The sequence below is a fragment of the Bombus bifarius genome, unplaced genomic scaffold (genome assembly GCF_011952205.1).
Source record: "Bombus bifarius isolate JDL3187 unplaced genomic scaffold, Bbif_JDL3187 scf7180000008311, whole genome shotgun sequence".
NCBI classification, from domain to species: Eukaryota; Metazoa; Arthropoda; class Insecta; order Hymenoptera; family Apidae; genus Bombus; species Bombus bifarius.
This window is the reverse complement of record NW_022884584.1, coordinates 74,790-89,847: the sequence shown is the minus strand read 5'-3', so window position 1 is coordinate 89,847 and position 15,058 is coordinate 74,790. Positions and strand designations below refer to the sequence as shown.

At 29.7% G+C, this 15,058-nt stretch overlaps 1 protein-coding gene and 2 long non-coding RNA genes across 5 annotated transcripts in view; 1 reads left to right on the top strand and 2 right to left on the bottom strand.

The window, feature by feature from the left end:
- Nucleotides 1–2,575: 2,575 nt before the first annotated feature.
- The window catches only part of LOC117212510 (retinol dehydrogenase 12-like), a 29,563-nt gene continuing 17,080 nt past the window's right edge, over nucleotides 2,576–15,058 (top strand). Inside the window, exons 1-3 of one of the 3 annotated variants that reach the window (XM_033457402.1) lie at nucleotides 2,576–2,863; nucleotides 10,094–10,172; nucleotides 14,705–15,009. In XM_033457402.1, the coding sequence (XP_033313293.1) occupies nucleotides 2,746–2,863; nucleotides 10,094–10,172; nucleotides 14,705–15,009 (502 nt within the window). In that variant the 5' untranslated portion in view covers nucleotides 2,576–2,745. Of the gene's footprint in view, nucleotides 2,864–8,460; nucleotides 8,498–10,093; nucleotides 10,173–14,704; nucleotides 15,010–15,058 lie in introns of those variants that run through there. The other 2 variants (XM_033457401.1, XM_033457403.1) reach the window with 2 other exon arrangements.
- Nucleotides 5,485–6,611, bottom strand: LOC117212513. Its single transcript, XR_004488474.1, has 2 exons — nucleotides 6,120–6,611; nucleotides 5,485–5,656 (listed from the first exon to the last, which is right to left on the bottom strand). It is a non-coding gene; the product is annotated as an uncharacterized LOC117212513 (long non-coding RNA).
- On the bottom strand, nucleotides 8,528–9,383 carry LOC117212511. Its single transcript, XR_004488473.1, has 2 exons — nucleotides 9,222–9,383; nucleotides 8,528–9,126 (listed from the first exon to the last, which is right to left on the bottom strand). It is a non-coding gene; the product is annotated as an uncharacterized LOC117212511 (long non-coding RNA).

Genomic DNA, 15,058 nt, shown 5'->3' with positions numbered 1-15,058 from the left:
TTTAATATACTTTTCTGGTTTCTTATTTTTATCTCATTTTGTTTCACAGACTTGTATATTGAAATTACTTCTACCTTTCACTGAACACTTAATAAATATATGTATTGTATAATATGCAATAGAATGTATGCCGTATACGTAATTATATACAAATTTGATTGGTATATCTATTATTCAAGTATTCTATTAATTATCTGAAGAATATATTTCTTCTGTTACTTTAATATGAAATTGGTATTTTACATTGATATTTTACATTACATACAGACTGCTAAGTTATACATTGAGGACTAGATACGTATTTGGGAACAATCAAATAGCGAAGATAACATTGGATGAACAAGGATGAGCAAGACCTTTAGCTAATATAATAAACACATACTGATGAGTTATTGAATTTGAAACAAATACGACAACATTTTAGAAACATATGATAAAGGCAATAGAAACGATAATAATAAAATAAAACCTAATAAAGGCCAATGCTCGAAAAATTGTATTTTATATGCAGAATTGTAAAAATTGGTAATAAAATTAATAAACATTCTGTGTAAAACTATAATTTTATGTAAAAGAAATATCAAATAACAATGAAAAAAATATTTATTTATATATTTACATTTTGTATACTTAGTACTATGTAGTACAGCACAAAGGCGTCTGTTCTAGACGTTGTTTAAAGGTTCTCGCTCTTAGACATCTTTATGACATCTGGTACTGGTAATATCTCACAAATGTATCAACATATTTTTTGAACGTCTTATGTATAAATCAAGATGTCCTTAAGGCACCTTATTTACTTACGTTGTACTTTGGTCGTGAACAGGCATTCCCAAAACGATAATAAGAGATCTTTAAGACGTTTTGCATAAAATGTAAGATACTTTAAATAAACATAAAGTTCGAAGATCTCTCGTACTCCAAAGGTTAGATATTAACAATTTCAAATAAAAAGCTTGTGACTAACCATCGAAACAAGATAAGTGATAGAAGCGCTAAAAGTATGAGAGCATTACAAAAGTAGCAAGAATTACATAATACAATTGCAATTGTATATTGTAGTATGAATTGGAACAAGGACTTCAATGTTTTTATGGCATATAATAATAAAATTTATCTTTTGTCATACGTTACTTGCATAATTCTCCCTGTAATATTAATATATAGATGTTCTGCTATCTAAAAATTTTCTTACTGTAATCAACATAACATCAACATAACACGGCAACAACATGCTTGTCCAATAATGAAAACATTGCAGATTCAGTTTTATAATATGTTTGTTATGTATAAAATTCCGTAAATTAATGAAAATGAGTCTAAACACAAGAAGATAACGATTTTTCTTTTTAAGTAAATATTGATTTTATAAATTTTATTTCCTTTTAATGACAACTAATAAGATACAATTTTCCGATAGGTTTGTTACGACAGCGTCTTCGCGTACATTTCATTTATCTTTAAACCGAAATCTATTAATCAGTTAACGAAGATTTAAAGAAAACACAACTGTTGAAGATTTTTGAACTTCTCTTGTTAATCCACTTTGCGAAAGGAAATGAGTACTTTAATGATAATAATTTAAAAATTGGGAATCAACTATTGTCAAACGATAACAAGTACAAGAAACGAGAGAAATTAATAAAATGGGTAATATTTAATAATTTAATTTTTAATAAATAATTTAATTTAATAAATAATTTTGACAATGGATGTTCATATAAATACATAATTCAATATAATGCAAATAGAGAAATTATACCTAAATAGAAATTTATTACGTGATTAGAGAATTATTGTTTATTTTGTGTCTTCTACATATTACATATGACTTTCTTACTTATATTTAAGAACATATCTAAGAAGGTTTATCCATATTGTATGATATATTTATCTTATAAAATTGAGTTAGTTTATCAGTAAACTCTCGCACAATAACTGCAACGCGTGGATAATATGCAGTTAATGTGGTCAACTTTATGTATATTACATCAAGTTGCATGTTCAGAATTTTTAATTGTTTGCTAGTTTAGTGTCTCGAATTTTAAATAGTTTAGTTTGCTTAAATGTATTGCATTATCTGTAACCTGAATTGGAAATCGAATAAGAAACAGACATACTAAGATATCGAAAAATTTAACAAGTAGGCAATGGTTGTATTTTACAGAAAATTGACAATTCAAATTTGGATAAAATGTTGGTAATTTATTGTAACGTAAACTATGATATATCAGATTGACTGTAAAAGTAAATCTATGAATTTATGAAATCTATGAAAAAAAAATCTATGTATGTACATTATTAAATAATGTATCATAGATGATACTGCTATATGTATATTATTATTACATGTATAGACAAAACTTATGTCATATGTGTTGTTAGTATATTATGCATATTTTTATACATACCTATTTGCGTATTTTAAATTGTTTTTAGATATTTAATGTGTAGAAATATCTATAATCTGTTTATCAATCAATGATTGTTTTAGGACGTTTAACTATATCGTCATTCTGATAACGATATCAATAATTTTGCAGAGTTTATTTGCTATATAATCACTATTGCGTACCCCACTCCTTTTATATGGAAGTACGGTATACCTGCTCAATGTGATGACGAAGTGAGTGGAATTGAAAGGTAGAAAGCATCGTTATACTTCAGAAGGCGGATCGAAGTTCTGGATAAATAGATTCTTTTATTGTATGTTATTGCAATTAGTAAGAGCAAATTGTTTTAAATATGAGGTTTTTTAGTAACTATTGTAACAACGATGTTCGTTTGATGGGAAAAACTGTAATTATAACAGGTGCAAATTGTGGAATTGGGAAAGAAACAGCTAGGGACATATATAGAAGAGGTAAGAATATTTACACTATTTATGTTATTGACATATATAATTCATTCATATAGTTATGAGATAATTTTTAAAATATTACATTTATAATTTTATATATTTTACATAGTTAATGATGTTGTACTTCTAACACAATTAGTACATTATATATGTTATATTTGCATTTAGTACCTTATATTATATATATATTGTGTATATATATATATTATATTAGGTTAAGTAAAAAGTTCTGAGCGTTTTTCGCTAGATGTCTTTAGTGAGCCATATCTCACGATGTGCACATCGCATCGAGTCATAGTATACACCGATTTCAAGGTGATATTACGCATCAAAAAGGTTCTTTGTCAGTTTTGTGTTCGGTGAAGCCAGTTGTGTGTTACAGCGTTCGAAAATGGAGATAAAAAAAGAGAAAATTCGATACATTCTTCAGTACCACTACGACCAAGGTGAAAAGGCGGAGCAGGCGGCCAAAAAAATTTGTGCTGTTTATGGACCCAGTACAGTATCGAATGCAACAGCAAAGCGGTGGTTCCAACGATTCCGTTCTGGTAATATGGACGTCGAAGATGAGGCACGCTCTGGTAGGCCAATCGTCGAAAATGTGGATAAAATCATGGAAATCGTCGAGTCGGACCGGCATGTGAGCACTTATTCCATTGCCCAGGAACTGAAGATTAGCCAGAAAACCGTTTGGAACCATTTGCATAAGGCTGGTCTCAAGAAGAAGCTCGACGTATGGGTGCCACATGAATTGACGCAAAAGAACCTTTTGGACCGAATTGATGCCTGCGATTCTTTGTTGAGACGTAACGAAATCGACCCATTTTTGAAGCGGATGGTGACTGGCGATGAAAAATGGGTCACATACGAGAACAACAGCCGAAAAAGATCGTGGTCCAATCGCGGTGGGCCGGCCCAAACGATCGCCAAGCGTGGATTAACGGCCAAGAAGGTTTTATTGTGTGTTTGGTGGGATTGGAAGGGAATCATCCATTATGAGCTGCTCCCATCGGGGCAAACACTTAATTCGGACCTCTATTGTCAACAACTGACCAGACTGAAGCAGGCGATCGACCAGAAGCGGCCAGAATTGGCCAATAGGAAAGGTGTTGTGTTCCATCAAGACAACGCCAGGCCGCACACATCTTTAACGACGCGTCAGAAGCTCCGAGAGCTTGGCTGGGAGGTTCTATCGCATCCGCCGTACAGTCCAGACCTGGCACCAAGCGATTATCACCTTTTTAAGTTTTTGCAAAATTTTCTTGATGGTACAAAACTGGCCTCAAGAGAGGCTTGTGAAAATGAGCTGGTCAAGTTTTTTACCAATAGGGACGAGGACTTCTTCAACCGCGGAATTATGAAATTGCCTTCAAAATGGACAAAAGTAATCGAACAAAACGGCGCATATTTAATCTAAATCGAATAATCTTGACTATGTTAATTTCATCGTCGAAATAAAGCGAAAAAGCGCTCAGAACTTTTTACTTCACCTAATATATATATTTACTTATTTATGTCATGAATTTACTACGTTACACATATTAATATTCCACTTTAGTTATGAAGAGTTTAAAAATTTATTAATGCCAAATATTGTCATAAGTAGATCATATATTAAATGTATTCATGTACTTAGTGACATAAGTATTACATTGTAACATTTAAATTAAACAAAATATATTACATACAAGTTATTACTGTTACTAATATTATCAATATAAGTATGAATGTGATAACAGGTTCTAAAATAAATTCTCAGTGTTATGAATAAATTGCAGATGTTTATACAAATTTATATTTTTATGAACATCATTAAAGATATAAAATTTAGTCTCTGGAAGATTTTTTGTGTCCACTGAATATCATAAGAAAAACTATCCTTGGAATATTTTATATATTTTTATACATTATGAGCAATTTTTGCATTTGCATTTTCAAATATTTTTACCTATAAATCTACAAAATAATAATTCTATCAATGTATAATTTTGTTTATTACAGACATTTAATTATTGAGAAATTTCAAGGGAAAATATCAATTATAATTTATTATACGATAATATCTAATTATTCATTTTTGCAGTTAATATATTTCTAATAATACCGTCTATTACAATGTTACATGAACAAGTAAGAAACTCATGTACATTTATGCATATGTATGTGTATAGGACAAGGTTTTTATATGATCATGATATAGAGCTTTATAAATTCAGACAGTATATATATATATATATATATATATATATATATATATATATATATATATATATATATATATATGTATATATATACACATATTTACATATATAAATATAAATATATATATATATATGTATATATACACATATTTACATATATAAATATTTACATATATAAATATACATATATTTATATATACATATATGTTTATTTAACTGTGATGTTGTACTTAAGAAATGGAACTTGATTTCTATTTGGTATCAATTTCTCTTCTATTTTTATTCTGTATGTGCTTCTAAGCTATTCCACTACTTCATCTACCTACCAGGTATTGAATCCTTCCCATATTCTTTTCACATATCTTGCACATCCTTTCTTCTTCTTTTCTCCAATATCTATTTTCCATATTCTTTTCCATAATACCTCATTTTGCCCTAGATTTGCACCTTGTCATAAGACTGGTTTTCTCTTATATCTCTTTCCATTAAGTACTGTGGCATATTTGTCTTATAAGACAAATTTCACTATTTATTTTAATAGATTCTTATCCTCTTCTTTATCTTTCATACTATTTTGATTTAACTGTACTTATTCCTATATAATATGTGTAATAAAATGTATATAAATCTTTATATAACCTACATTACCTGAGTAAGTTTTAATATATTATATATATTTTGTGAAGGTTATAAATTATTTTTGTAACACACAATATAAAATGCATATATGTTCTATATGTTCTTTGCAGTAAGTTACATAGGTAAATATATAAAAAATTGGATTATATTACATATTAGGAAATATTTTTGACACCACATTTTAGGTGAAAACACATATAAAACTATAAGATTGCACAAAAAGTTAATAATTTCGCATTCCCTAAAATGTAGTTTAACCAAAAATTAAATTATTATGCTTTGTACTTTGCATGCACATATTATTTAAATATTTAATTTCTTCATTACTATTAATCTTAACAGTGAGAAATAAGTGTCAATATCGAAAGTGGTATATAAATTTTCTCATAAATTATTATTTTATAATTTTGATATAATACCATTATTGGATTGATGTGTAATAAGTTTTAGGTTTCAGACTTCCGTTGAACAATTATATTATTTTACATCGAATACCCATCGAATATGAGAGATACTAAGACTAGATATTTTAGTAATTTATAAAATTGATGTACAAAATTTAGCTTGTTTCGTTATTAAATTTGCTACTGTTATGCAAAAGAGCTTATTAGCACTACAGTATTTTATAACCTTTAACCAATAGCAATAAAGTGTAACTAGTAAAATTTCACTAATAGTACATACATACATACATATATGTATATGCTCCTTTATTAATATATTATTTATTATATATTATTAGTATTATATCGTTTAGAATATAATTAGAAGCATATTTATTCAAAGTAGTCAATTAAAGATTACTTTTTGCATTGTTAAATCAATTTGTCACACCAAGCTTATTCAAGCTTGGATTATTATAGTATTACTTTGCTTATGATTACTAATGTCATATTTTTTAAAAACTTGAAGATAAAAGAATGAAATATTTATGTGAAAGAATATTTTTTGTTTTTTTTTTTTAATTATAATCTATTGTGATGTACTTTACTTTACAATAATCTACTTTATTATAATTACTCCAAAATTAGAAACGATATTGTTGAATAAATAAATATTATATTATCGAAGGCTGAATGAATTTATATTATAAGTATTTATACATAACTATTTGTTTTAAGTTTATTATATTTATATACTATATTTGTGTTATTTTAAGTTTAAAAACATTCCTAGGAATTGGAACATTCAGCGATCATGACAAATTTTATGTTATTAGATTGGTCTTGTTGAGTGTATTATGAATTTGTGTATGATTTGTTGTAGAAATTTGTTTTTTCTTTAAAAATTTCCTGTAGTTTCAATAAAAAACATAAGGTTAAGTGTATTGTGACACATTTATGGGTGGAAACATATGACTGTAATTACTACATTCATTCTTCATAAATATATATGTATGGACAGTTTGATTAATACATTATTATTATTAATACTATTATTAATATCGCGTGAAATTTCCTTGGAATATACCTGAATTTAATATATAATTGCTCACAAAAGAGATTCAGACACTATATAATTTTGATTTCTAAGTTCTATAATTTCAATAAATGTATAAGGATCAATAGAAGTGTATTATATTATGTTACAGTATTTTCGGTAAAAGTTTATACATATTTACACATTTTACATAAATATTTATACATTAAAAGAACAATTTTCAAGAAAATACTTTTAATATGGGGATTTATGAGACTTTTAAGCTGTTCCAGAATAACGATCCAAAGCATAAGGTATGGATTGTACAAGAATCTTTTCTTTGTAATTGTACACATGTTTTACATGTTCCTGATCTTAAATCCTACGAAACATGTATCGGAGGAATTAGATTGCAGAATTAACAGAATGTTAGAAATGTCAATAGAACAATGAAAAAAAACGTTTGAAAGAAGAATGGAAACAAGTCATTGTTGATTATTTAAATAAACTTATTTCCATTGTGCCAAAATGTTTACATCATGTCATCAAACATATGGATTATCCAACTTAATATCAAATTTTAAATATGAATAGTCATTATTAGTTTTAATTTTATGTGTATAATTTAGTTGTTGTTTAGTTTTATGTGCATAATTAGCATTAGTGTCCAAAACTTTTTATGATATAAGGATTCATTCTTTCTCAATGTTTTTTTTTAATATTTAGATGACAATAAATAATAACTCAAAAGATTTCTTTTGTTGTTGTCTATATAGTGCAGTTTAACGTAATGTAATACATTTTTGTTGGTCCTTGTAGATTTACTGAAAATATAGAGCTCAGAAATTAAAGTTGTATAGTGTTTAAATCTTCTTGTTACCTACTGTATGTACAATTTCAAATACAGTCAAATATTTAGTTTATCGTTTCTTACATCTAGTATAGACTCATTATTTATAATCATTATATATTAACGTAACTAAGGTATTGTTATATTGTAATCAATATGAAATTTTAGAAATATTCTTAATGTTACTAAGGCAAAGTACATGATTCAATAAAATTATTATTACTTAGCAACAAAAAGAGTAATAAGAACAAGAGTTCTTACCAATTACCTATGCGTAACTATTTTAAGTTATATATTTTTATGCACAATTAAATTTTTGCAAATTCAGAGGCACTGCTACTGTTAAATTGTTTTTATTAATGGCGATGTTTTCTGTGAACCTTATAACTAAATTTTTTATTCTATAAAAAGAGTGCTTATTGACTAAAATGTTATATATTATACATACAGTATACTTACACTTAACCGGCTGCTGTAGGATTGGACTCCTGGCCGGTTAATCAGACATGTTTCAGTTATTATTTCTAGGTAGTTACAGAACAAAGATTAACGAATAACTATATCAATAACTTCTACTGTACATTACTAGTATATACATATAAACAATATTTATAAAATATTACTTTTTTTTACAAAGTAATTGGTAATCTTTTTCTGCTTTTTTGGTTTAATCTCGTCTATTAATCCGATATCGCGCCACTTTTTAAAAAATAAGATATCAAATGCAGATGAATTTTTTTGCTGCTCAATATATCTCATCGCAGTTTCAAGTGCAACTTTTCCTCTTACATGACTCACTCCTTCATTCTTATCTGCACTCAAAACCTCTGAATTATTTAATTCCACACTTTCCATCAATTCTGCTTCTGTAATTGCCTGTAATAATTTTGTTTGTCCCTTTTTTAGTTTATAATTGAAATTATATAAAAATAAATTTGTATCGTCATTTTATGGAAGTTGTTCATATACTAATTCATTCAGCAACAAATTCACTATTTATATGTCGGAGATGTACGCCGAACGTAGCCACGGTCACGGGATGAACGTTTTTACTTAACAGTAGAAGTACCAATATTGAGGGATACACGCTGTATTAACAAACAAGCCCCGGGGCAGGAGCAATGACGGCTCTACACGGGTCTGCCTACTAACGGCGCCTGGAATTTTGTTGATAACCTCGGTCAATACGCAATTGACAAATGTGATCGTGTCAGTCTTTTATTCTTATGATCTCCTTGGAGAGTTTACTCACAACGTCAGGTCAATGAGTCAGTGTTAATTGATATGGGTTTGGGGTTAATAATTAATCGATCCACGCAGATTCGATTTTCTCCAATATATTTTTCCGCCTCGCACAACACGTCTTAACACACAGAGTACACTCGGTCAATTAACACGTGGTCGATTTCTAAGCAAAAGAGCGTCGTTAGAAGTCGTACCAACTTAGCTTGTAGTAACTAGCGATCATACCAACCTAACATCTCTCAACAGTCAGAAGGATACCATGCGTCACAGCTAACGTCATTTTGAGTTTCAAAACATTCAATTGCACAAAGAGTTATCCCGTTGACTGTGGATTCGTTTGAACCTAAGAACATTGTCTTTACTTTAAGAGTGACTAATAAACACGTTAAATTGTTAAACCTTGTTAAATCAACACTTGAACACATAATTGTAAATATAAACCTCATTGAACAACTACGATGGCTTGTCCTAATGAAGATACGCAACGCGCCCCTAAAACTAGCGCCAACCCGACAAACCCGACATATACATTTTCTACGTTTAATTATAAAAACAATAACTTTTTTTAAAGGAACGGTTATTTTGACTGGGCACGGTAGAAATAGGTATACAAGAAGTATCGGTAGGTTTAGTGTTAATATCAGGTGATAAATAGAAAGACAAGAATGCCTTCTGATAAGAGGATTGTAAGTTAATGTGCGATTCTTCTTTACATTATAGAGAACGTGTATAGCAATTACGGATATGATATAGCTTATAATACGTTTTCAAATATACAACTGTTTTAATCATAACTTATTTGTAGTTTGTATTATACATTACATACACGTATTACATATTTATATTAACAAAAATAATAAGATACTTTTTATTTTTTAGGTGCTCGAGTGATTTTAGCTTGTCGTGACATTAATAAAGCAACAGAAGCAGTGAATGACATAAAAGAAACTACGTCAAGGTATTTGAAAATTATTTTTTATTTAAAAAATGAACTTGAAATATACTTCTTGAAAAAATATTTCCTTTTAAATTAGAGAAAAGCGATATATTTTATGCTTATCTCATTATTGTTTAAATGGAAATCTAAATTCTAATAAATTGTAGTGGTTCATAAATACACGTATTTAAAATTAATCGATAATTTAATTACTTAGTTGTTTTGATAAAATATTGTATATTTCTCTTGTCGTTTAACGTTTTACCTTGTAACTCCATTTTTCGAAAACCAAATTTCATTAAAATTTTATAAATATTAAAAAGAACATTTATATATCGCTATATTCATAGTTGAAGAGATAAGTTAGAATAATTATTCTAATTTGAAACAGAAATAGATTATATACTAATTTTAAAACCAACCATACACTAACAAAGAATTATATCTTCGTATACATGGTGTCTCAATCGTCGAATAGGATCGTAACCTCGAAATGATATAAAGGTCGTAAAAAAAAGAGAATTCCGGTAGTGGAACTTGCCATACCGCGGTATCTCTAGCAAAAGTATGTATTTCTTAATAATATAATATTTCTAAAAATATTAATTCGGAATACGTTTTGATAATTATCTACAAATGGACATATTTCATCAATTTCAGTGATCTTCAGAATTGATCTTGTTAAGATCAATGTTTTGAGTAGTTTAAAACTTAAATATACTGTATAAATATCGCTCAACCTTCGTTTCATAGATGTGTATCCGTGTTATTAATCTTTTTTATATTAAACTTTATATTAAACTTTTTTTATATTAAACTTTATTTATTTAAATGGAAGTAAAAAAATTGACACTGTTTCAATATTTAAAGATTTTATTTTTGCTCTTTACCTGAAACCAATGACGCATTTCAAGCAAGCTATATTTCAAATGTTTCGAAGCTACGGTGAGAAGGCACATGCTCGTCATTACCTTCATTTGCCATTTCAGCCTGTGTAAAATTTAGAACTATTGTCTTTATCGTACTGAAGTCATTCTATTATATCATTTTTGCTACAATCACCACGTTTCGGTGTTCTACGCAATGTAACGACAGGTTCTTCAGCATCCTTCCCTATTGCTCTTTCTTGTTCGCTAATTTATTTAGTTTGTTCAGAACAAGAAGCGTTAAGAGTCGTCCTATTTTTGGCAGGCTTCGGATCAAAGAACGCTGTCATCGTTTTACCTCATTTCTTATTTCTTATGTGACTGTTTCGCCCGTCGCGCTTCCTTTGTTTTTGTAATACCTGAGAGCAGACCACCTAAGTCCGGCAATTTTGGGCTCTGTTGGCGCCGGTGCCTTGGTCCATAAATCTCGGCATTTTCACGGTTAAGGTCCTTCAGACCAAACAAGCATCTTTTAGCAACTATGACAGAAATAATACAGGAAGCAGCGTGGGCAACCACCACCCATGAATCAGATAGCAGGCAATCAAAAATTATTCCACAGGACATCCTAGATAAAATCAGGGAAAAAAGAAAAGCGAGAGCGAAATGACAAAAACAGAGAACATAAGAAAACAAGAAAAATCCAAATAAACTTACAAAGGAATTAAAGAATAAAATAAGGGAACATCATAATAACGAATTCTCAAACTTTATTGAATCACTATCCGCGCATGAGAATACCAACTACTCCCTATGGAAAGTCACTAACAAAGTTAAGAAAACAATAAAATCAATCCCAGCAATGAGAAAAATGGACAACACATGGGCCAGAAGCAACGAAGAGCAGGCAGAAGAATTTTCGAAGCACCTACGAAATATATTTTCACCGTACGAAATTAATAACAGCATCCCCAGATGGCAAACAAATGAAGAAGTGGAAAATGTCAGCAACACAACTGATAAACGCTGCACCATACTCAGCACAACAGCGTAAGAAGTTACAAACTTAATTAAGGCAACAAAAACAAGTAAAGCACCAGGATTCGACATGATCAATGAAAAAATCTTAAAATACCTTCCCCCAAAGACAATAAGACTAACAACGATAATATTCAACGCAATTCTAAGAATACAGTACTTTCCTGCAGTATGGAAAATAGCACAGATCGTAATGTTACCCAAACCAAACAAAAACCCACATCTAACGGCATCCTACAGGCCAATATCATTACTACCTGCGTTTTCCAAATTACTAGAAAAAATAATATATGTAGGAATGTTATATTATAAGTTAACAGAAAAAACAGTATGATAAACACAATATCGTTGCACTCTCACAAAATCGAATATAATATCGCGTTTCGCGAATTCGTTTCTCACTAATTCTACGTCACAACAACACGACGAACTTCTCTCGACCACGATAAATTCAACTCTGACAGCACTTTCCACACTCATTTTTCCCTTAACAAACCTTGGTAACGCTCACAACACTCCTTGGCAATATTAACATATCTTGACAACGTTTATAAACAATCACCCCTCACGCCATGTCCTTCCCTGACGTCACACCATCCCAAATATATAACCGCCTAAAACCAACAATAGAGAAAGAAAAACTAATACCGGATCACCAATTTGGATTCAGGAATAAACACTCCACAATAGAACAAATGCACAGACTCGTCAATGAAATCTTACAGGCGCTGGAAACAAAACAATATTGCACGGCACTCTTTATGGACATCGAAAAAGCATTTGACAAAGTTAACCATGAAAAACTTCTTCAAACATTCAAAAAGCAATTTCCAGAACAAATCTACAAACTATTTACAAATCTACAAATCTTACTTAAACAATAGAACCTTTGTAGTAAAAATAAATGATGCATATTCTGAAATTAAGGATATCAAGGTAGGAGTACCGCAAGGAAGTGTCCTAGGACTAATATTATACACACTATATACGGCAGACATACCAACAATTGTCAACAGCAAAATACTAACGTTCGCGAACGATATGGCCATACTAGTGAAGCACGCAAATCTAGAAACGGCAGCCGCAATACTACAAGAACACATTACAAAAATAGAAAAGTGGCTGCAAAACAAACAAATAAAAGCGAACACCAGTAAGTGCAATTACACAACATTTACATTTAGAAAAGGAAAAACACCAGATATTCAAGTGAATGGCGCCCGCATAGTACAAACAAAGCAAGTCAAATATCTAGGAATACATTTAGACACACACCTTACATGGAAGCATCACATAAAATCAATAATAAACAGGATACGTGAAAAGAGGAAGCAGATGTACTGGTTAACCAATAGAAAATCCAAATTAAGCATAATGAATAAACTAAATATATACAAAACAATAATCAAACCAATCTGGACATACTATGGAGTTCCACTATGGAGGACGGCAGCAATGAGTCACATAAATAAAATAGAAACAGAGCAAGCAAAAATTTTAAGGACAATAGTTAACGCTCCATGGTACGTCAGAAATGAAGACTTACGAAAAGATTTAAAAATTCCAACAGTCAAAGAGGAAATCGCTAGATATGCAAAAAAGTATAAAGAAAGACTTGTAATACACCCAAACCATTTCAGCTGGTTGCTGAAACGAATAAAACCATAATAGAAAGAAGACTGAATAAGAAGCATCTCGCAGACCTCACAATAGAAATAAAATAAACAACTTGGAAGATGGAACCCCACTGGGGGTAACCATCCACATGTTATATTATTATACCACTAATGTCTTACTGGACAAATTGTAAAATTTAAATAAATAAATAAAAAAAACTTGGTGAGTCTCTTATAGCTTACAACTTAAAATGATTTCATATACAAATTAATATAAATTATACAAATTAACGTATGAAACTATTATATTTTAATATTTTATATATCCTTACATCTGAAAGAAGGACATTCGTTAAATATTAAGCTCTGTATTGTCGCTTTGTATGGTATTTTATAAAACAATCGTCAAGATGTATTTTCGGCTTGTCGGTGCAAGTATTGCAGTCATATGTTGTTTAATATCTTTCACTGGGATTGTTTCGTTGAAAACAAACCTTGCAATTCTTCTTAACTCTTGTTGGAATAACACGTAGCTTTCCATTCAATCGGATTTCATCGGAATTAGAGTTATATGAAACAGTTATATGAAACATAGGATTCTGTTAAAAATACATTATTTCTGTATGAGGCGATATGTTATTCAAAACTATTTAATATTGTTTCACACTATCTTTTCTATGTTTTATAAATGTATATATGTTAGACCGAAGCCATTTTTTATGGCTTACTGTTTCACAAGAGGCACTAAGTTTGAACTTGGATAATAATTTTTAAAAGACAAATTCACAGTTCGTTTTAAGATTGTTTATCATTGTATCTATCTATTGGAAACATTTTCTGAGTCACTATTTTATTCCATTCCATAAACACTGTTATATTGGATTCGTTAATTTGATTATATTGATTTATTGAAGCTATTACACCGTTTAAAAATTCATAGCGGAATTCGAGAAGAATTCAATTTTCTTTTGTATGTATTGTTGTATTTACTGTTCAATGTACTTTATAAGATTTACGGTACATAAAATTTCAGTGCCGGTGAGAAAAACCCTGAAGATAAACCAGGACAGTTAGTAATTTGTCAGTTGGATCTCAGTAGTTTAACAAGCGTTAAGAACTGTGCACAGCACCTTTTAAAAACTGAACCGGCCATCCACATATTAATTAATAATGCAGGAGTATTCTTGCATCCATTTGAAAAAACTGAAAATGGTTTCGAGACTCATATTCAAGTGAATCATTTGGCACATTTTCTTTTAACACTTCTACTGTTACCAAGAATAATAGAATCTGGACCAGGTTGTAGAATAATTAACGTTTCATCAGCTGCACATTTGGGTAAGTAGCAATAATAACTGTATATGATTAGTTGAAAGCTAGAGAGAGA